Source organism: Danio rerio, chromosome 2, assembly GCF_052040795.2.
Source record: "Danio rerio strain M-AB ecotype USA chromosome 2, GRCz13ab, whole genome shotgun sequence".
Classification (NCBI taxonomy): Eukaryota; Metazoa; Chordata; class Actinopteri; order Cypriniformes; family Danionidae; genus Danio; species Danio rerio.
In genome coordinates, this window is record NC_141022.1 from 30,980,871 (window position 1) to 31,005,150 (window position 24,280).

Here is a 24,280-nt window from a genome sequence, read left to right on the forward strand (position 1 = left end):
ACCATCGTTATAGAATAACTTACCTAATTATCCTAACCTGCCTAGTTAACCTAATTAACTTTGTTGGGCATTTAAATGTCACTTTAAGCTGTGTAAAAGTATCTAGAAAAAGTATCTATCTGTGTAAAAGTATCTAGCGGCCAGTGCTGCTGTCTGTCCCTGCCTGTTTCATTTGTTTCTCTTCAGTCATTTTTAGAAAGGTTCTTAATGTAGTTTGTTGAAATATGTGTCTCAGATTGCTTTAAAGTGTTGGCAGTGAAGGAGAAAGTGCACCTCTGTCTGGATCTCACCTGTCCTTATGAACACACACTCTTTGTTCTGTGGGTCTCCAGCTCTTTCTGTGTCTGCTGGTGTCCTGACATTTTAGTCTACCCATCAGATTATGCTACCAACACTGTATTCGAATGGATTTGAGGTTGGAGTTAGGGATTAGGTAGGTTAGGGCGATATTATAGTTCATATCACACTACTCCACATTAAAATTACACTTGTAGCAAAATCTGATCGTTAGCAAGATGCATCATCAAAATTTGCTACCTACTTTTTAAATGGGAGGTACTGTAGGACAATCTGACGAGGACAACACCAGTCCCTATGGCCAGTCTGTGTTCACTGAGCTTGTATTTGGTCAGGATCTGCCTTTGCTTTTTGTTTGTGGATATTCTTTCTATTCATAATTTAATTTGATCATCAGATAGAGTTTCAATTTACTTCGTGTTTTAGTTTCTATGACCATATGTTCCAAATATGTATTTTTAGATTGTTTGATAATGTGATTTATTTAGATGTTTGTGTGAGAAGCAGTGCTGGTCTGGTACTGGTCAGAATTCAACCCTTAAAATGCAGCGATTCTGTGGGACTTGATTTTAGATGCATCCTGAATTAGAGAGATCTTTTTTTCTATATTAATAATCAATGAGAATCTGCCTAATTCTGCCCTACATGCAGTTTTGAGTGTTCATTCATTCATTTTATTTTCGGCTAAGTTAATTAATCAGGGGACACCACAGAGGAATGAACCGCCAACTTATCCAGCATATGTTTCACGCAGCAGATGCCTTTCCAGCTGCAACCCAACACAAGAAAACACCTGTACACTATGGCCAGTTTATCTAATTCAATTTACCTGTAACGCATGTCTTTGGACTGTGGGGGAAACCGAACACAGAAATGCCAACTGACCCAGCCAGGGCTCAAACCAGCGAAACCTTCTTGTTGTGAGGCGATTGTGCTACCCACTGCGCCACCGTGGCACCCACCATTGGGTGCTCTTCTTTGTAATTTAGGATCATTCTGCAGAATTTGTGTGTGAAGGGCTTTCATACTTGGTTTTTTGAGTATACACACATTGACGCAGTAGATGAATAATCACAAATACACATCGGCATGTACACATGGTTACAACAAACACACACATATACACACAACACATACACATAAATACACTGCGCATCGATGGATTTGCTTTTCAGTGTTTGGACTTTCAGCAGTGTAGTTTAAACCACACTGAACTGAACTGAACTTCAACTCTGAAAACTGGACTGACACTTTTTCAGTTTACTGGAATGTCTACGTTAAGCTGCTTTGACACAATCTACATTAAAAGACTATAGAAATAAAGGTGAATTGAATTGAATTGTATATGTACACACACATTTGCACATGCTAAAGAGAAAAATGCACACAGATACACACACAGGGAGCTCTAAAATAAATTACTTTTGTAAAATGTAACAAATTTAATTATGAACACATCCCATCAAAAATATGGTAGGCGATATATTAATTTGATTTGCTTGTTTCATATGATGGATTTTATAAAAATACTGCTTCATCCAAGATATTTCAACTTTATTTGATAAACAAAACAATCACAATATCCTTAATGCAGACTAATAGACAAGTTCATAAAAAAATGAAAACCTTATTACATATTATGATACTGTAAAGATTAACACAATACAAAGTAAACAAACAGTCCATGTTAATCCTCTTTCTTTGCTTCGGAGGTCTTTTCTGTGCTCTCAGGCTGCGATTCTATTGCCTTCTTTCCATGTGTATCCAACGCAGGGCTGGCTGTAGCTTCTTCCTCAGGTTTCTCATCGTCCGCAGGTACAGCAGTACATGTAGCATAGATAACCAATACAACTACACCCACTGGCAGTCCAAGCACAAAACAGGAGAACACCGGTGCTGTCTCGACCATCGACTGGGATCAGGGAGAGTTATGTTAGTTACTAGGACAACAGTGACCTAAATATTAGCCTCAAGTAAATATTTGATGAGGATGTGATCAGCCGTGTGTTTTGGTTTTTGATGTGTTAAGCTTTTTGTAAATATTTGGGGGAAAGTGTAAATCTAGTGTTAGTCAGACTTACCATCACAGTATTCTTCCCCTTATAGAAAATTCTCTTAGCGCACTGCCAAAATCCATTTCCTCCGAGGAGCTAATTAGGGAGAAAAAGGGAATTGCGTTGAGAAAATTAAAAGACAAAACAGACTGAGGAAAGCGTTCTTGTTGCTCATACCGTTGTGCTGCCATCCAGAACACTGTTGAGGAACTGAAGTAAATCCTCAATGGTCTCAATGCTGCTTTCGGGTATATAGTATCCATCAATGGACATGTTCAGCACAATAATGGAAGGCATCGCAAGTTCCCTGAGAAGATGGAACACATTTGTGGTGATTATATATATATATATATATATATATATATATATATATATATATATATATATATAAAACATGAAATAAAAATGTTGAAATCTGATTTAACTCACCCCATAATTAAACCGTTGACATATTCATTACCATCCACATAACCAAATTGAAAATCACTATAGGTGAAAGGAAAATCAACATTGTCTTTGTTAAGAAATAACTCTTCATGCTGTTTTTGTTCATATAAATGTGCTTCTTACCTTTTATAATGGTCTCTGTATTCTGTAGACACCCTTTCCATCAGAGTTTTGTACCTAAAGAGAGCAATTTAAAGTTTTGGAAAGGAAGTAATGAGAAAAGTACTGCCAATTGTCACAACTCGGAGACTTCTGTGCATATTTTCTAACGTTGTTTACCGAATGCTTTCTTCAGATGGATTTTTCTCATCTACTACTGCCAATGCCACCAGTTTACCTATCAGGGATGTGTAAGAAATGAACAGCGACAAAACAAATTATGCATGCACGCAAAGCTCACATACTCACAATCTGTCAAAGCATCATTTTCACACATAAAAACTTGGCAGAAAATCACCATAGCTGTTATGTTTTATCATCAAGTGGCAGAAATATAGCAATCACTCAAATTAGTGTTAAAGTTTGTTAAAAGAAATATATATATATATATATATATATATATATATATATATATATATATATATATATATATATATATATATATATATATATATATATATGTATATATATATATGTATATATATATGTATATATATATATATATATATATATATATATATATGTATATATATATATGTATATATATATATATATATATATATATATATATATATATATATATATATATATATATATATATATATATATATGTATGTACACACTCTCTGGCCACTTTATTAGGTACACGTGTCTAACTGCTTGTTAATGCAAATCTTTAATCAGCTAATAACATGGCAGCAACTCAATGCGTTTAGGCATGTAGACATGGTCTAGACGATCTGCTGCAGTTCAAACTGAGCATCATAATGAGGAAGAAAGGTGATTTAAGTGAGTTTGAACATACTATGGTTGTTGGTGCCAGAAAGGCTGATCTGATTATTTCAGAAACTGCTGACCTACTGGGATTTTCACGCACAACTATCTCTAAGGTTTACAGAGAATGGACCGAAAAAGAGAAAATATATATATGTGTGTGTGTATAAAGAAAAACAAGCATACTTAGTTCTCCCATCTGGTAAAGACTGTAGCTATCAATTTGGAAGTATGAAAGAAAACGTTCTCGATTTATCCAGGAAGACAGGTCACCGTCAATGAATTCTATGGAAATGATAGAAAGCAGAGAATAAACTTAATACATTGTGTACTTTTAACATATTAAATGTCCTCATCCAGCCTGTGCAATCATTATGCAAAGCACTCAGAAATGTTTAACCTAAAACCTTTAATCGCAAAGACACAAATGATCTTTCATGTTATTATCAAACAAAGTGTTTCTGTTCACTCAGTGTGCATTCAATTATGCAAAATATGTTACTTGCACACAGTCAAGCTGTTGACTCAAAGGGTGTGCATTGGATGATAGCCCAGACGAAATGTTCAGAATAAACCATATGACAGAGGAGAGCTGGAACACTTCACTGCGTCTGACTTCTCATCATTTGATACACAAATGGTAAGAAAATCATCTCTGTATTTATAATGGTCTACGAAAGTATTGTTTCTATATATGCTCAAGACTGCAAAGCACTGGGTAAGTACAGTACTTCTAGCTTTATTTCAGTTAATGTTAGTTAAGTAACTTCAATTCTAGCAATTGACTGTCGTAATGTACCAAATGACACTAGGAACCTGTGACCTGAGCAATTTTTGTAACTTTCGCGAGCATTGTCTTTTACTGTTTGTTTATGTTTCTGTTTGCAGAAGGATGATAGTTGTTCAGAAAAGTTTAATGATGTAATTAATGTCAGGTAAGCAATTTATTTTATTGCCTATTAATGAATGGCCTGCAAAGACAATAATATTATTAACATGTTTTTGGGTCAAAGATAAGACATCACATTTTGGTCTCTGCATAGAACTTAGTAAATTTACAAAAAGTCATTTTATATACATAGAATTACATAACTACAAGTAATTTGTCTAATTTAAAGTCTGAAATATCTTTAGTGAAAATAAAATCAGGTGGAACAATGTCATTCAACGTAGCAGGTACATTTAATGTAATTTTAACAGTTAAAAACTGTGAATCACAAAATAATTACAGTGAATAACGATAATTATTAACAAAATAACATTTTTTTTTGTGTAACACTGAATATGCCTAGATTTTCACTAGTTTTTAACTATTATTTTCCTTTTATAAAATCATAATCAAGTAAAAGATATGAATCTATGTGAGTTTCTCTTAATGACCAAGCTCATTCTCTCTGATGGATCAGCTAGTAAAACCATTGACAATCCCTTTTTTATCATATTCTTATTCATCTGCCTTATTTTTTTTATTACATGTAAAGTACGAAGGAGCATTGTAGCATGAAAAAGACTCCAAAGACACAGATTTATTATTTTATTTATTTATATTAGACACAGATTTAAGTAGAAATCTGGTCTGGTTTCAAATACTATAACAATGTATAAATAATCAATAATAATGGGGATAATCGAACTGGTTCATGTGAGTGACAAAGCAAATGTTTTTTTTAATCCTAATTAAAATATTGTTCATTTAATATTAATTATCAATATTATTAATATTTAATTTACAATCTTAGTGTTTTATTTATATACATAAACTATTTTAAAATACATTTAAATTAATTATTTCTACACATTTGTGTAATCAGAACAACTGTTAAACAAACTGTATAATGCATTTAAAATTACTCGTTTGTTTATTTAAAAAAAGTTATTTTTATTTCCTTTTTTCCAAATTATTATGTTAATTTATTAAACATTTGACTGCCAGTACTCATCTCCATAAAATGTATCACCCATTAAGAAATCCATGAAATATTAGTAATGATCTTTCGAATGCAACTATTTTGACTCCTAAAATATAAGACTTTTTTTTTTTTCCCGAAAATTCAGGGCTCCTAATGGATATTTTTGTACCCATATTTTTATATAGATAGGTTTAATATGAGTTTTTTTTATGAATATAGTTCGTATGTACTTATTATCAATAGTTATTCCATTTTGTACTTATTAAAATATATAAAAGAATAAGTGATTGTACAAAATAAAAAAAATTTAATCATTTAAATTATTGTATTATATTTTTAAAAAATGTAAAACTATGTACTGTTTTTTGAAGCATAGTGATAAAGTATAAAGTTATTAAATATTAAAGAATTATTAAAGAATTAGTTAGTATTTTACCCAGAATATTTTGGGAATATACATTATTGTTAACCCGATTAACATTTTAAATATTTTTTATTTAATTTTTTTACAGTACAATATCACAGCAATTCTTAATTATTTTGTGCTAGTGGCTAAAATCACATAAATTTGTATGATCTTATTTGTACTCTTTCATAATATGAAAACGCCCCAGAGATGTTTTTCTACAAAGAAGAGATTATACAAATTCAAACAAATTAGACACAAAATTGTGTCATACAAAATAGTCCATTTAAATTAAACAAGACACATTTCAGTATTCGGAGAAAGAAAATTAAAGCTGCATTACACTCTTATTACTGCGATCCTTAAAAACCCTTTTACATCTTCGACCTTTTCACAAACAAGATTTGAAGCGTGCACGTAATTAATGACAAGGTGTCCGAGCACAAGCTTATTTCTGTTTCTTGCATATAACAATTATGTCACATCATATTTGAATGTAACACTTTTTAAATGTTTTTGTCTTCTTTTTAATTTAGTTTTTTATTCTATTCCGAAGTCATATGGAAGTATGAGCTGTAATTTGATCCTTATATTTAGATTTTTTTAATTCTGATAAAAATCTTTGTTTCTTTTTAGGCAAACAAGATGATGTTAAAGCAAACAGATAATTTCTCCTTTAGAAGCCACATTGTACACTTTGTTTTTTAACCTCGCTCCATGGATGTGCTAACAATTCATGTCATGGAGGACTCGTCTGACAGCGCCGTGTTCCGGGTCCAGGTTCAGTGTGCTGACACTTTCCTGCTAAACTACTGGCTCCACAAGACCTTCTTCAACAATGGGGAAGTCCAGCAGATCAACACTCTGAGGATAAACGGCTGCCGTGGGCTAGTGTTTGTTTTGAGGGTGCTGCATCGCTCTTCACGCCTCCCTAATTCCCATTACTGGTGCCCTTTTCTAGTAACACTCTGCCTGGATGCCCTGGCATTTCACTACCACCTCCCCTCTGTGCCCCAGTGGAACGGCACCCTTCGAGAGGCGATGAGAGGAAACAGCCTTGAGCTCAGACGCTGACAGACTCGAGGCTTTGCTGTTTGCAGATCCTGTTAGTTTCAGATATTTGCTTACTAAAATGACGCACTGGAAGTAGCTCATTTTACCGTTGTAGATGTAGTACGTGCCGTCTTTGAACACAGCAACGGCAGGAACATCCTGCAGGGTGACTGCCTATGGAGATGACCAGTTATGAATTGTTTTTGAAAAGGATAATCTGAATATTTTCCAGATTATTTTACAGAAACATCTTACCTTTGGAAGGATTTCCTCAGAGGCAGTGAAAAAATATGTGTGGACAATAAACTCAGTGGCAGCTTTATAGTATTCTTTCTGTAAAAAAAAATAATAATCAACTTGTAGATTACATTTCAACAGAAGCAGAATATGGGCCATTTTTTTGTTTACCTGTTAATAAATACTTGTAATATGCATTATAAAATAATCAAACTCTTAATAAAATAGGTCACTTTTATTTTTTAGAGCCCTTAAAAGGATAGTTTGCCCAAAAATGAAGGCTTTTAAAAATGTTAATGGTAATTTATTTTGTATAAAATTGAAGATTATTCATTATAGCTGAACCAATTTGAGAGAAGAAAGTTAAATACAAATACAGGCAAAACAATGATAATGCCAGAGGCTTCTGGTAAGAGTTGAGTTCTTATGAAATTAAACAAAACTGAACATTATTACCTTAAGTCCACATCCTTTTGCAAATTACCCTGGGCATGTTCACAATTTTGTTCGGAGCCACTGTCCCTCTCATTTAGCCAATGACTTACATTTTATGAATCAAATTTTATGAATATTTTAAATGTTTTTCATCCATTTTCTTTTCAGCTTAGTCCCTTTATTAATCCGAGGTCGCCACAGCGGAATGAACCGCCTTCTTTAAATGTTAAACCAAAAATAAAATCATTTTGCATACACTGAGGATGAGTAAAACAACAGAATGTTTAAATTTTGGGGGTGAATTATATATTTAACAATACAACTAACATTAAATACATACAAGATTTAGATTTATTGACTAACTACATGATTTTTTGGAAAATTCATACGTTTATAGCTAAGTGGAGCTGCGGTTATAGCTAAAAAGGTTATGGTTATCTAAGTCTTTTGGAGTAAGGGTTTGTCTATGGTTATTAATCACATACAAAATAGTACAAAAATCTATCTAACAAAGGGGTGTCCAAACTCCGTCCTGGAGGGATTAGCTCCAACTCTAATCTAACACACCTGAATCAGCTAATCAAGCTCTTACTAGATATACTAGAAACTTCCTGGCAGATGTGCTGAAGCAAGTTGGAGCTAAACTCAGAAGGACACCGGCCCTCCATGATTGAGTTTGGACATCCCTGATTTAACATGAAATGTGACCATAAAATCAACTCCTACTCTGATGTCTGTTATGTAGCATTTGATTCCGATTACATCGAAATTCATCTAGTGTTTGTATAAAAACATGACCAATATTCTTTTTTTCATAACGTTTACCTTAAGGAGCGACTCCCCTCCAATGTAAACGAAGATCACATCATGACGACTCATAACATGCTGGAACAACTGAACACTGGAGAGTGGTCTTACCACAGGTCTACATTTAATTTAACAAAACAAAAGGAAAGAATGAAGAGAATTAAAACTACAGCACTGACAAGAGACTAAAGTCTATGCAGAACATTAAAGACACAAGACAATTCGTTATGGTGAGATTCGCTCCAGAGAAATAATTACCCAGACACTCTATTGGTGAATTCAATAATACCATCTTTTGTTCTTGGCCCTTTGTAGTCAAAAGACAGATCTCCTTTAAACCTTATATAAAAAACAGAACAAGAGTCAAATACATCGTTCTTACTGTATGAACAGTTCTTGAGTAATTATTAATATAATTAACTCACAGTTTTATGGTTGGATATCCGCGAATATTAAACTCTGTTGCGATACCTAAAAACAGAGATCAGGTGTTTATGTTTGCTATATTTCTAATATTTCAAAATATTTGGATATACCAATGATAAACTCAATACTTAATACTGTAATATGAATTGTTAGCTAGTTTATTTTATTTTAGTTAAAACTTAACCGGACAGGGTATTGCAGCACAATTCCCTAAAATGGTTCAAACGCACTCAAATCACTCATTCCTTTTCTTTTCGGCTTAGTCTCTTTATTAATCAGGGGTCACCACAGTGAAATGAACCGCCAACTTATCCAGTGCATGTTTTACACAGCTGATGCCCTTCCAGCTGCAACCAAACACTGGGAAACACATGAATCAATATTTGACAAATGAAAATACTCATACATGATAAATGAACAAAATAAAAGCAATAATAAAAAACATCAAACACTATAAAGTATAAATTATCTATACAACAATTTTGAATTAAAGGCTGTCAATCTTTTAGATAATATCATTAGGTTTTAAGTTTGCTTTTGGCGACACAGTGTTGCAGTGAGTAGAGCTCACAGCAAGAAGGTCGTTGGTTCAAGCCCTAACTGGATCAGTTGCCATTTCTGTGTGGTATAAGTGTATTGAATAATAAGCTAAAGTGGCAGTAGTGTATGTGTGTGAATGCAAGACTGTATGGGTGCTGGGTTGCGGCTGAAAAGGCATCCACTACGTAACACATATGCTTGATAAGTTGGTGGTTCATTCCGCTGTGGCGACCCCTGATTAATAAAGGGACTAGCCAATAAGAACATGAATGAGTTAGCTTGTTTGTTTAAACCAAATGGCCATCTTCATTTTAATTTAATTGTCATTGATCTGTTTTATTTTCATTTTTATTTACTTATTGCAATAAATTTTTGGATTTTATTTGAATCTTGTTTAATCACGCTATTCAATTAAAATTAAAAATTATTATTATTATTTTTTTTAGAAATTGACTAAAGGATGTTTATTTATCGTAATACAATTATTTGATTATTTATTTCAGTCTTGTTTATTTATATTTTTAACAAACTAATTTTGTTTTTAAATATGTTTTTATTGTTTTTCCCTCAAAACATTTCCATGAACCCCAATCACTTCCCTTAGGAATTCCAGCTTGGAAGCCCCCTGAGACGTATCATTAGTACATCACAATTAATTATAGTTAATTTGCTCTTTAAAAAGCACTACTAGTCTGATCTAATTAATGACACAGTGTACTCACGGTGGGGGGTAAAACCCAAAACATTACATTCAGCCAGAAAGCTTATGCACGAATTTAATAATAAGAAGATTATTAAGTCGGAAGACAATGGCGGCAAAAGGCACTGCACAACCTAATTCCAAAAACTAAACGGATTCCTAATTGCTGAAATGCAACTTATGCCATATGGCCATCTGGTTAGCAAGATACAGAGTCACTGCAGACTACATATATAGTTGAGCGAACTGAGTGTTGCGAACGCATGAGGTCTGCTTAACTAATCCCATTAAACAGCAGGTAAGCCTATCTTGCCATTTAAGTAGCAGACTAATTGGTTGCTAAGCAATGGCCTGGTGTGGCATTACCATTACTGTCATCTCAAACCAAGCTACAGCAGGAGGTATAACTTTCATCTACATGGGGTATGGCACCAATTCAGCTCTTGCTAATCTCGAATATAATTTTAGGCATGCATTTGATGTAATTAAAGCTTTCCAGCGTTTGCTTTTTTAGACATGTGAATTGAACCCACTTGTGTGCGCTGTAGTATCAATCTTGCCAACATTCACAGGAGAGCCCAGACTTTTCAGCTCTGCGCCGACTTCAGTCCATACTGGCTCAAATGTGTGGCAGTACGCGCACCATGGAGCATAAAACTGCAATTATAAGACATCATTATTTCACAGATGGCATAACACCAAAATCCATAAACATAAGACACAACATTACTGTATATGCACTCTTACCTCCACCAGCCAGAGTTCATTCAGCCGGAATTCTGTAAACCTGTAAAATTAAATGATTTGAGGCAATCAATCAAACATTAATAATATCTATCTATCTATCTATCTATCTATCTATCTATCTATCTATCTATCTATCTATCTATCTATCTATCTATCTATCCATTTCACATCGGTTAAACTTACAAACTCAAGTTCATCAGCTGCCTTGGAAATGCAAATGATGAGAGAGATATATAAATATATTGTGAAACTCAACATCTTAAGTTGAAACAAAGAATCTGTCTAAGTTGAGTTGACATTTTCAAGGCAGCTGGTGAACTTGAGTTTGTAAGTTTAACCAATGTGACTTGTCTGAGTTACCTGAGTTATTCTGACTGCTTGTTTGTCTACCTGTCTATACTGACTTTCCTAAATGTGACTGTTTATCTACATGTCTATCTGTCAAACTTAGGGGTGCCCATTTGTTTTTATTTTATTTTTTATGAAGGGCCTAATACCAACCTTGATTGAGGCTAGTGGGCTAAGGGAAATATGTAGTTAGCATGGGTAATTTCCTACTTTATTTAATATTATTTAAAAGTAACTAGAAAACATTAACTAATACGACATAATTTGTTCACATTTTATAATGAAATTAAGTAAAAAAACACAAAAATTAATCTATAAATAATCTCATTTGTAAGAGAATGGAGTTACACAGTTTTTGCTTTGATTTGCCCACCGATGTCTTCTGCATATCCGTTGAGTGACATTGTTTACATTTTTTTAAATCAGATTCTTCATAGCATTTAATTAAAAGATTTCATTTCAGTTTAGTTTTTTGTAACTCTCAGATCAGATGGTGGGCAAATCAAAGGATACAATAGGCCAACTTTGGCCCACGGGCCCTACTTTGGGTATCTCTGGACTAGCTTTACCTATCTATTAAATATGACAAACCTCAGACCATAACTGCAACCTACAGAAAGTTAACTGCGACAGCTTACAATGCAGCAAGCCTTTTGTGTTTTATGTTAAAAATAATGAACATTTAATCAGAAAAGAAATACATTAAGTGACATTTACTATAATACCTCAGTACCTTGCTAAGGTTACTGTAGTAACGTTATAACAAAAATAACGACACTGCATTGACACATATTTAACTATTAAACTATATTCCTTTTGCTTACATTGTAAAATACTTACTTGTCATCGAGCTCCTCCACGTATCCTGACACCAAAGCAATGGCTGACAAAAGCGCTGTCCAACAGAAAGAAAAGAAATGCAGTGACATAGCCTACTGTAACGTACGTGTAAGAGATTAGTATTGTGAAGTTTCGTGTTGGCAAACCTGTCAGTATTAGGTTTCTCATGTTTGCCATCTTGAGAATCTTGTCATTGACCGCGTAATATCCTTTAAATGTTACAAGCAGCAGAGTCAGTGTTGGGCAAGTGACATAATCATCAGAGTGGTAGTAAGCTTTTGACCGACTGACTAGATTAACCCCATTACCCCGAGGGTAAGAACGAACAGAATTAGGCCACAAATTGATTCAAGGCAAGCGGTGATGGTTTCATTGCGCAACTTTAATTAGTTGAAATTAGATTTCAGTCTTGCATTTCCAGCACCAAACAAAAGCAAACACGATTAGTCTAGGACACTTTTATTGTGTGTGCAATGGACCTTGAGTTTGGAAATAAAGCTGAATGATGATAAGAAAAAGCCTATTAGCAACATTATTTTTGATTATTTAGGCAAATCCTTAAATAATGTATTTGCCATCAGTCATTAGCAGTAGTCAGGTAGTTTTTCCAACAAAATAGCAAACTCAGCCAGTGGTGTCAGATGCTGCCAGTAGCTATCTGTTTATTTAATATTTTTCTACTGTGAATAATATTTTCGACAGTTAATATTAATAATAATAATTGTTTGCCACTGTTCCTATGGATTTTAAGTAATAGATAAACGGTGCAATTGTTAAAAGTTAATTACACATGTACACTCAATACACTTGTATCAAACAGTTAATTTAATTGTTGGACTATTTAATCAAAAGCCAGTCAATTATTATTATTATTATTATTATTATTATTATTATTATTATTATTATTATTAAACAATTGCCAACATATTGGATTTTCTGTGAAATACTGTGATTTCGCTTACCCAAAAGATGGCGCTATAATAATCCACTTGGAAGCTGCTTGTTAGTTAGGCAGAGCGGTGTTACAATAGGTAGGTATCGCTACATTATTATTATATAAATTATATTGTATGCATGTCATTATTCATTCGTATGTTACAGTTTGCGCACTGTGGCCTGTCTGTTTGCTTATATTTCCAACGAAGTAAATGCTAACAAAAATGTTTTCCTCCCAGCATCAGCATATTGTTTTTACAAATGCTTTAAATTCGTAATCTGATAGTCCATTGGATGCATTTTAAAACCTATATAGGTGACGAGAAGACGGCCTAATAACCTATTTTTATGGTAAAGTACTTTTGTTTATGTGCTTTAGCATGCCAGACAACAAGGCCTATTATTGGAGAGCTCCACTGTAAGGTAGCATTTTGATTCGCGCAACGACAAGTCAATCAACATGAACACCCGCCTACATTGGTATCTGCCTCTCTGTTGATTGGTTCAAAACGATCCCGTTTAAGATGTCTCTCGTATCTCAATGGCCGACGTCGACGTCTGTCTACATCAAATGAAAACGTAAGTTTGGTCCGTGGGGAGAGGCAACTGTTATGGAAGTGCTTGTCTCATGAATTTACTTCACTGTGTTTTCACTCACCACAAATGGAATATCGTCTTTGGGGGTTCTCTGCTCGCAGATTTAGTCAGGGATATAGTAACGGCGCGAAGAGTCTGACAGGATATAGAAAAGAAAGAGCTTGCGCGTTGTTTATCTTCTCTTGACCGCTTCATGTTTGTGGACAGCGCGACAAAACATACGCAGTTGTCCACTTGTGCACGTAAAATTGCGTTCCTGTCGCAAAGTTTGATTGTCTCGGTGAATTAAGTTTTCAGAAGCTCGCACGGTTGTTTTAATTTGTCTTGGAGTTTAAATATTGGCTAGCCGACGCTCGGTCAAAACAAGCAGCGGTATCTGCATGTAAATAAAAGGATTGTAGTGTATGCTACTGCACAATGCAATGGGACTAAGTGAGGCCTCTCGACCGCAAGAATATCTTTGCTTCACTTTCAAGCCTGATGACCAGGTAAGACTTTGAACTTTGTGTCGGATCAACAGGGTTTGGGTTTCAAGTGCGTTAAACTTGAGCACCATGCAGGCGCGTGTGTCAATAAACAATTAAAACGCGCGTTGGTGTTCACTTATGAGTAACAGTTTAATGACAGCAGTGCACTTTGCACCTGATCGCTATTCTCAGCGGTATTCTGGCGTTTATTGTTTTGCAGTAACCGAGTTCACTTTCGGTCAGCATCAAATATGCGATCTCGGATTGCAACACTTGCACTTCCGAGTTGTTTTCGCGTCCGCTTTGTGCTGGCTTCCCTAGTAACTACGCTAGAGTGTTAAACATGACCATTATCATGACCGGTTTATCCTGCAGTCATAATTAGTGTGTAAAGCAGTTAGCAAATTCAGCTGGATTGCTTGGAAACGTCACCATGGTTCCCTTTAAGTACTTGTTATTAATTATTAAGGCTGGCTCTGTTATTATCCAGTACAACCTTTAATTGTTTATATTAACTCTGTGAACTGCATTGAGTGTTTAACTCTCTGAAGTGTCTTAAGTTTGTTCATTAATAGGCCTATTTGCGTCTAAGCACTTCTTAGCAACATCTTGAGCTGATTTCAAAGTGTTAATCAGATTCATGAAAAACACCGCCTTACTGTTTTCCATTGTGAAGTATGTCTGATGAATGCAAAATATGTGTGGCATGGGCTGAAAAATGTCTTTGAGACGGTCAAGTCCTTCTCATTCCTTATTTCTAATCTTTGGCATGTCAAATATGCATCATACTGTAGCATGTAAAAGAGGTTGGTCTGTCTTATCGCATGGTTTTTAAATACCTGTGAACCGTAGAATGTGAAGGCATTCATTACAACCTCTCTTGGAATTTGATGTATTGTACTGTATGTCTTTTTTGCTGCCACAGTTGTGGAAGATCAAAATAATTGTCTTGTGCAGTGTATACTACCATCAGCATTCTGTCATGTCTGTTGTTTTGGTGGAAGTCCTTTGTGGTAGACTAGTGTATTATTATTGACTTTGTGTGGGATGCTTATTTACTGACTCGGAGTGTTATTTTGGGAAAGTGAGAGATTGGTACCTATATGGGTCGAATCATGCTGGAAGCTGAACATTGAGTGTTGGCTGGCCTTAAGGCTGTCCTAACTGAAGGTCAAGTTTGAAATGAGTTCAATGTAAAAATGCCGGTGGATTCATAATCAAAACAGCTGTTTTAGGGCTTGTTCGCTAGTCAGGGTATCCACGGGGACTTAAAAAGTCTTATATTATTTTAAATCTCAAAAGCCTCATTATAGCTTTTAGCTTATATGTCCTGATATATTGTGTAGTAGGTCTTAATTTTTTTAACAGGTCTTAGTTTTTCTTTGTTCATGCCATTTTGGCCATTAACACCTTTACGATCACCAACAATCCCAAGCTCAATAAATCTTTAAACTTTTTATTTAAAAATTGCATTTAATTACTTTCCCTACAGTAACATTCGTTTATAAGTTCTCCATTTATTTACGTCCGAGAATACTGACCTGATGTTTATTTATTTATTTTTTTAATGAAATATTTCTAATTATTGTAGGGCTGGGCGATTTGGCCTAAAATTCAAATCTCGATTAATAGAACTTTTTAACTCCATTACGTTTAATGAATGACAATTTTTATTTAATTTTTTTGCCCTCAGAGTTCAAAGTCAAGTTCTGTACAGTAAATATGCTCAGATATTACAAGTGAGAGATTTCTGAATGAAGGGTGCATTACTTGATTTTAAAATAATTAAAGGAAATGCACACACTATCTACTGTATTTATTAAACGTCAACATTGAACAAGATAAAACACGTTACCTAAAACCATCATTCTTACTTATAAAAAAGTTAAATTAAATAATTTGCACTTTCAGAAACAAATTAAATTATTTTCAGTGTTTTTCATATCAGAAGTAGAAAATAAGCAGCATGTCTTCTTAATAAACTACTCTTGTATATCATCTAAATCATATTTTAAACGGTGCATTTCTTGCATGTTCTGTAAACAAATATTTTAATGTAAATAATATTTTTAATGTGATGGGAAATATGGCATCTCTGGTGCAGCCTCCAATCATTGTCAATGTAGTGCAAAGTAAGGCTCAAGAATGGGTCCATCGTCCTACTTGACCAGAGATTTCTGCAAAGTATCATTCATGACCAAAGGACAAGCCATTTTAAGCCTTTACTTAATTTAAAACAAATAAAGCAAGCACCAATAATTATTCTGTACAATTTAGCCCATATTTCTTTACAAAACACAAAAAAATAAATACCATCTTGTAATCGCACTATTGCAAGCTAATTTTTCACCTAATTCAATTCAAAGTTGCAGCAGAAGTATAAATCAGCTTCTGCCTTGAATAGAGCTGGGTCATACTCCACACATGGTAGGCAAAGTAAATCTTCCTGGAAAAATTAGGTTGATTAATATAGGTTTTGAATGTCAGTTTTGATTACTTTTCGATTAATCGCCTAGCTCTATATTATTGTATTATAAAATATATTAAATTATAATAATTTTTGTTAGGGCAAGTGAAAATCTTTTCCAACTGGGATATTTACAAAAAATCCTACATTTGGCCCTGTCAACTTCATTTACAATGGTCTTAAAGTCTTATATTTAACTTGATGAAACTTGCAGAAGCCCTGGTAGTGGTCCAGTGCTTCGTACACAGTCCAACACGGAGTGAGCAGCAGTTTTAATCGCCTTCTGTTGTAGATATTTTATTTAATGCATAATTTAGTGAATGCTTCTGGAAACAAAAACAGAGGGACAGACAACTTTGTTGTTCAATGTTAATAGACACTTGATTGGCCCCTTTATTACAGCTTTAAAAATCATTGAGGTAAAGTTGGTTTTATATTTGCACATTCGTTCAGTGACAACTTGTGACATGCTCTCTGTATTGTTTATCATATTCGGTCTGAAATCACATGCAAGTATAACTTCAAAATAGTCATAGGCTGTATTAGAATCTGACGGTATGATAAAATTGGATAAAAATATCAAGGTTTCATATTGTGATTAGGTAATGTTTAGATGGGATACAGCTGTGGATGCATGGATGTTTCAATATAGCATCATTTTTGTGACACTGTACAACAATAATTAATATTTTTTCCAATATTGTGATGGATGGTTTTTGGATTGGGGTAGGATTAGACATTAATAAGATACAATTTATGCGGTAATAATTCAATAAATTACATAAATTGTACTATGAGCATCTACTGTTATAATTATACTTTAAACAACTACATTACATTACTGTGACCGTTTCACTTATAGTTGGAGTAGGGGTAGATATTAATAAAATAAAATTAATGCAGAATTTGATAAATATCATAAATAATTCTCATGAACCTTCGGCCGGAACTGTATCATCTAGCAACAACCTTGTGATTACTGCTCTAAAATATGTTCTTTTTAAATGTCTGGGTAAAAAACAACAACTCTACCCTCCATTGAACATCATATATTTTATTTCAAAAAACATTTGAGATGCTTTGAAACAGCAATTTAGCTTTTTCATATATTTGCTGTATCATAGGCTGATCAGGCTGAGTAGCTTTTTATGTGGAGATACAATTGCCCTAAAAAGAAATAAAATAGTCGTAAAAAATCTCAAAACATACACCTTGAAATGATATACCAGAATATTTTGCTATTTTGTTTTTAAAACCTTGACTTTTCCCAACCGCGATAAACCTTACCGGTTATCATCTCGTGCCTATTTCAAAATAACATAATTGACTGTAAACACTGTTATACTCTGATAGTCATTGGCAGCTAAAATGATTTCCCTGTTTGAAATTTGCCAAAAAAAAGTAATTTTATGAATTTATATTAAAGAGAAAGTCACAATGTTTAAATATAAAACCAACATTACCCCAATTAAAAATAAAAGGGAGAATCTACACATAAATTCACTTGATGTCTCACACTAGTGAGTAGAGCCAGCTGTTGAGTATTCTAAGGTTTGCTTGCATGTTAGGTCCTTTTAAAGTGGCTTTTTACTGGGGTGTGGCACTGAACTGTAAGCTGGGAAAGCAGTGTTTAGATCCTGGCAAGTGTTTTGAGTTACTTATTTATTTCCCCGTTTCATTCCCAAGCTTTCAACTGGAATGTTGCAGGGACAGTTTATACTGTATCCGTCCTCTGTTTTTTTGTGTGATGAATGAGGGGAAATGAGTTTGAATGGCTTGATTTTTGTGTTCTTTTATAGAGAATTTAGTCTAGGTGATTAATTTTCATGCCAGTGGACATTGTTTGTTTGGATAGTGTAAGGAATTTAACATTTGAGCTGCTCAGCACTTTATCTGCACTTGGGCTTCATCTGTTGTGCTTGCCTCCTCAACCGTGGAAGAAGGTGCAGAGTTAGTTCCGTCTGCGGTGGATGCCAGATTTGCCCATCACTCAGGCTACTTTTACGCAAAATTTATTTGTCTTTTTGAAAACTTGCATACTGGTGAAGTTGTCAAAGTAATTCCTATTCAGATCTGCAGATGTGATTTAAAACATGGAATTTAACATGGCTGACCAGTTATTGACTATGTCACTATGTCACAGCATATTGAGTACCACAAACAGTCCTGTTACAAATTTTTGTTGTCAGTATTCACACATACATGTGCATGTCATCTGCTTTCCATAAAATCTTTTTTTTTTTTTGTAGAATAGACAGAGGTGATAATAGCATTGATGTCAAGAACATGCACTTTAAAGGCCTACAAAACCCATTGTCATGTAGTTGAATGGTAAAATGTACAAATGTTATTAGTTGATGCCTGAAAAGGAGACATGTAAATGGGGCTGCACAAATAATCGTAAAAAAATCATGACCTAGATTCGACCTCTCACACAATCTTCATCCAGCACCTTTATGATTGAACCAATTATATTTTCAAGTTCAAGAGAGAAAGACAAAGCAACATGGACATGGTCAGACTACAAATGGTCTTGAAAGAGTCACATACTGTATTTATAAAGTATAGAGAAATCGTTTAGAAGCCGCACAGGAAGTTTGATTTGATATGGGTTTTTTTTTTTCTCAAAGTGATTGCAGCTATGGCATGAACTGCACTCGGCAGTGAAAGTGAAACTAAAAGCAAGCATATCATTTAAATGATCATATTGCATTTTAGAGTTATGATTTTGACAGGCTTTTGATCTGGGTTTTTTTTTCATAGCGAACACAAAGTGCTTTGGATGAAAATAAATGTTTAACAGTGTGAGTATTGCTACTCTAGCCAATAATGTTGAATATAATGCCAGAGGGAATCTGATAATGACAAATGTCTCCTTTTACCAGTGCAAAAAATGTCTAATAATGTTGTCAATGACAGATTGCAAGCATATATCTTAAATATAACGATTCAACTTCAGAATTAAGAATAGTTGTATTCTTATGTAATCACTTTACTGTGAATTAACAACCAGGACAAATTCAAAGTCTATTCAACTCAACCATTTCTTGTCTATAAAAAATAATATTTATTATTAATGTTATTATATATTTTTTACCTGTTATTTAAGAAAAAACAATAATAAAAGCCTACTCCTATTAACCTTTATTTGACTTCTACAGAATCATGAAAAAAATGGTATCTTTATTTTAAGCAAAGAAAAAAATTTGATTCTTATTTTAGCCAGAATTGTGCAGCCCTAGTTGTTAATGTGACATCAGAGGTAAATGAAATTGATCAGTGAAACTCGGTTATGAACCAGACAATAGAACCAAATGTGAAAGCACCCTCAAACTTATTTTTTTTTTTGCATTTGAGTCATATGTTTAGTTGTTTTAAGAATGAGTAATTTAATGGGACTTTATTAAACTGTTTTATTCACTTGTTTATTTCTCTGTAGGTCTGGCAAGGACCGTCAAAAATGTAAACCGGCAATTGATACTCGACCAGATTAATTTTGCACTAGTAGCAATGGAGCGGAGCAAGCGCAACTCCATTGCTGGGTTCCCAACTCGGCCTGATCGCCTGGATGACCTGGATTCTGGAGGAGGAGCAGAAACCAGTTCATTACCACTGGATAGAGTGTGTCCCTCTTCTTACCGGGCCCTCATCAGTGCCTTTTCTTGCCTGACCCGACTTGATGACTTCATCTGCGAGTGGATTGGCTCTGGGTTTTTTTCAGAGGTTTACAAGGTAAGAAGGTTGTCGGATGAAAATGAGTCAGTTTGAATTCAGTTCTTGGTCACTTAACCACTCACACAGTTGAGATCTGACATAGTTCATTATAGTTATCCGTGAACTTGAAAGAGTTGATCAACTTAATGACTACCAGGTTGTTGTGTCAGTCATACATATTTGGTTATATAAAATGAAATGTTGTGGTAGAAGTGATGACAGGATACTTACTATTGCATTACAGTGATACTTGTGAGTAGATTAAGTCTTGAATTAATCTAAAAGGTAGAAGTAAATGATGACAAAACATTGTGGCTGAAGTTGGTAATGTTGCAGTTTGTGATCTGCTTTAAATGTCAAAAACAGCTGCTTTAAATGCTGTTTAGCCTTAACAATTGCATAACAATGTCTGTCATTGGCTGACAGTGACACAAGTTCAAATCCGGCCTGGTTCATGTCCTGATCCCATTCCATCTTACCTCATCCCAATAGTTTCCTGTTTCTCTGCACTTATCCTGTCATATAAAGGAATTAAAAGCCCATTAAAAAGGCTGTATAGATCTTTCGATTTCATGACATGTGTCCTTTAAACCTTTTTCCTTTATAGCATATTTATGACTGTTTCAATTCTTGATATATTTAATAGGAGTAGATCATGTTACAGAGTGCTTTTCTTTTGCATCTAGTGTTGATTAGAGTTTGTGATGTGTGCCTATTCAATTAGTTTCTGCTCATAAATACTGCTAACTTCCTGTCTTAAACTGAATGCACCCATTGATGTGGAGCATCAATAGCATGGTTGGCTTTTGTGGGTTTATATTCACTGTGTATAATTCAATGAAGTTTTGAGGTCAGAAAAGCCCTGGGAGAACAGTGTGTCATCATGATGGCAATTACCAAGATCAATTCCTCTGCCATAGCAGTGGACTATCACTTTGAGCATTGTCTCTGCAGAGCTTCTCTGTTCATACATTCTGCATCAGGTTTTTTCAGAACGGGATTCTTAGGCTTGGTATTAATTTAGAAGTCACAGCTCAGCTGATTTTAAATCAAACTGTGAGTGGTGTGAAAAGTGTAGTAAAGCATAAACTTGCCTTATTTTAAATTATGTCAGTTACCTCGGGTAGATTATGCAACTTTTGCTATAAGCCGGTCAGAAAAACTATTTATAGAGCAGCCATGGCCTAATGGTTAGAAAGTTGGACTTGTGATCCAAAGGTTGCAAGTTTGAGTCTCAGGATTAATATTAATTGTAGGCAGGGGGAGTGATTAACTAGTGGATCTCAGCCACCATCAATACTAGGGCTGAGGTGGGTTTTATTTGCACTGTTTCCACTAAGTGGTATGGTATGGTTCGGTATGGGTCACTACTGCCAAAAGGGTACCAATGGTACCCTTTTGTTTGGCGTTGACGTCATTCTCGCTCAAGAAAGTGTCTACATTAAAGCTGTACAGCTCATTCACATACCATTGACAAACACTTCTCACCAAACAGGAGCTTTATACTTAAACACTTGTGTATATATGTTCTTTACTTACTGTTCTATAAACATGATTTGATTATAACTGCAGATCAATGACAGCCTACTGTAACGTCTGAAATTATATAAAATAAATAAATTCAACATATGCACACATACAGACCCTTACTGTGCATTCACACTGAAAGCGGCGAGAGCCTCAAAGGCCGCTCTGGCCACCCTGGTGAAAACGCTGTCTGCCTTTAGCTCCAGCAATGAAGGAGTCAAAATTCGCTACATTGATCTCGTATTTAAAGGGGCCGTTGCAGCATATCATAGCAGTTACATTCCCGCATAAAACAGGCTATGAAGATGTTGCATATTTATTATTAAATTAATTTAACAATGGAAGATCAAGTTGCATGTGGTGTGGCTTTGCTTCACTTAATTATCCAATGTGTCCATATGTCTGAATTATTCTCGCATGAAATTCCCACTTTTCTAAAGAGAAAATATATATATATATATATATATATATATATATATATATGTATATATAACCTTAATGCACATCAGCTCGCCAGTAACTTTTTTAATGTATGTTCCTGTAAGCAAACTTTAAATTATTGGAAATCCGGCAACTGCAATAATCACATAAGACTCTTGGGAACAACTGTGATTGGAACTCCTCTCAAGCTGTGGACTTCTACATTCTACATTCAAAAACAACACTAAACATATAGGCTACAGTCAGTGCAAACCTCTCATCTGTATCTTTAATCTTCACCAGCAAATGTAACCCCTTTGTTAGAAAGTAATTTTGTCATTCCAAGTTTATAATAGTTCAAAAGGTGATGATAATAGTTAAACATTTGTTCATCTTTTAGGTTGCTGAAAGAATTATTTGCTCTTTTGTTGTTTTTAAGGCTTCTCTGTTTTTTTGCGCGTCACATTCATGTTTGTCCATTTCTGAAACGATTATATGTCTGAAGGACTTCAATAATCACGTCCATGTTATTATTATCAGCTCAAGTTCATTATTTCAAATATATACGCGCAGCAAGCACGCAAACTCTCCAGAAAGTGAAACCACTCGTGCTCTTAGATGGCCTCGTAAACAATAGGACACCAGTTAGATTCTGCTCTTCATCTTGGCTTTGTGGCTGTTCATCAAGGTGACGACAAGGTTTGTTTGAGCTCGAGTCAACTTTGGCTTGTTATTATATGTATATATTATTACGGTGTAATGTCTTGGCTGTGTATTTAAAAATGAAGCTTTCTGTTTTCATTTTCCTGCTTGTGCACGCACTAGTGATGTATCTCTGTAAACCAATAGCAGAACAGTTTTGTTGTGCTAGGAAAGAGTACCCAAAAAGTAGTATGGTACAGTTTGTTTTTTTGGTACGTTTTGACAGTGGAAAAGGCCATAAAAGCATACCGAACCATGCCATATCATATCCTACCGTACCATACCATACCTCACCACTCAGTGTCAACAGGCCATTAAGCAAGGCACCAAACCCTTAACTGATCCTCAGGAAACACAGTATTCGGTGTTGTGTGTTCTTGGGTGTTAGTAATTTTTAATAAAGCGTCTGTTAAATGCTTACTATAAATGTACAACAACTTGTCACTTAAGCAGAACCTTTAAAGGTCTAAGCAAACTTGAATTTTAAGAGACTAACTACTTAGTAGTAGTTATTGTTGATGTGACATCAAGTGCTTTGAAATGTGAATTTTTATTCAGTGTTTACGTAAGCTCAACCGAAACACTGGAGGGAGGGTGGGATATAGTGTAGCTCCTCCCCTTTTTCAAAATTGCCAATAGCGTTTTATCAACGCTCTTGTTTTGTCAGTGTTTTGGAGCACGCTAGCTTTAATAATATCTTGAAAATGTATAAGACTGATACTAAAAAAATATATTAATTTCATGGGACCTTTTAATGCGAGCACAGCTTATGGTTGTTTGGCAATAGCAGACTCCACGGGATCGCAAATTCAAGGCTCTTTTAAAATGGAAAGAGTGATGAGACTGACACCTCCTGAAGACAGATATTAGAAACTTTAAATTGTACCCTTAAGCTGAACCTTTAGTGTAATATAAGGTACAAAGTTGTACATTTAAAGGTACTGAGCTAGTGACAAGCTGTTGGATCCTTTCAGGTGCAATTTTTTCCACTTAACTTCTAGAGTGCATGTTGCAAAAGGTTTTTCCAAGCACTTTATATTGTGGCCTGCAGTTGCCCCATATTTGATTATCTTTTGTGGTATTTATGTGAACAACCTACATTCTGTGCTACTGAAAAGAATAAATCTGCCTTCACTTTGCATCGAACTGCAATGTGAAACGGGCTGCGATATGAAATATGTATTATTTAACTCACCCCATCCAGAGCAAATGCGTGACCGTCTGTGTGTGAGTCTTACTAGCCAATTGAGTGAGAAAGCGTTCGTTCTGC

The 24,280-nt window shown here is 34.6% G+C and overlaps 2 protein-coding genes and 1 long non-coding RNA gene across 5 annotated transcripts in view; 2 read left to right on the forward strand and 1 right to left on the reverse strand.

Annotated features, from left to right (window-relative positions):
• Positions 1-1,834: 1,834 nt before the first annotated feature.
• On the reverse strand, positions 1,835-13,488 carry tmx3a (thioredoxin related transmembrane protein 3a). Of its 2 annotated transcripts, XM_087239435.1 has the most exons (17): positions 13,143-13,488; positions 12,327-12,389; positions 12,181-12,235; positions 10,993-11,032; positions 10,779-10,902; positions 9,005-9,050; positions 8,838-8,918; positions 8,598-8,697; positions 7,356-7,433; positions 7,208-7,274; positions 3,918-4,016; positions 3,078-3,135; positions 2,922-2,975; positions 2,781-2,837; positions 2,529-2,658; positions 2,379-2,447; positions 1,835-2,209 (listed from the first exon to the last, which is right to left on the reverse strand). In XM_087239435.1, the coding sequence occupies exons 2-17, from the start codon at positions 12,355-12,357 to the stop codon at positions 1,985-1,987; spliced, it is 1,314 nt and encodes a 437-aa protein (XP_087095561.1). In that variant the 5' UTR covers positions 12,358-12,389; positions 13,143-13,488; the 3' UTR covers positions 1,835-1,984.
• Positions 4,299-7,471, forward strand: si:dkey-40i22.5. Its single transcript, NR_186811.1, is given in 3 exon segments — positions 4,299-4,371; positions 4,620-4,666; positions 6,684-7,471. It is a non-coding gene; the product is annotated as a si:dkey-40i22.5 (long non-coding RNA).
• Positions 13,489-13,649: 161 nt separating the features above from the next.
• Positions 13,650-24,280, forward strand: part of tesk2 (testis associated actin remodelling kinase 2) — a 46,437-nt gene continuing 35,806 nt past the window's right edge. Inside the window, exons 1-2 of one of the 2 annotated variants that reach the window (XM_087239873.1) lie at positions 13,650-13,695; positions 20,087-20,379. In XM_087239873.1, coding sequence (XP_087095999.1) covers positions 20,158-20,379 — 222 coding nt within the window. In that variant the 5' untranslated portion in view covers positions 13,650-13,695; positions 20,087-20,157. Of the gene's footprint in view, positions 13,696-13,753; positions 14,202-20,086; positions 20,380-24,280 lie in introns of those variants that run through there. The other variant, NM_001110476.1, reaches the window with a different exon arrangement.

Excerpts from the sequence above, each read along its gene's own strand:
- tmx3a (XM_087239435.1), bottom strand. The coding sequence starts at position 12,357 with ATGGCAAACATGAGAAACCTAATACTGACAG. Across the intron at positions 8,919-9,004 it reads GGATATCCAACCATAAAACT|GTTTAAAGGAGATCTGTCTT; the intron begins GTGAGTTAATTA and ends TTTTTATATAAG. Across the intron at positions 2,659-2,780 it reads GTCAACGGTTTAATTATGGG|GGAACTTGCGATGCCTTCCA; the intron begins GTGAGTTAAATC and ends CCATCTTCTCAG.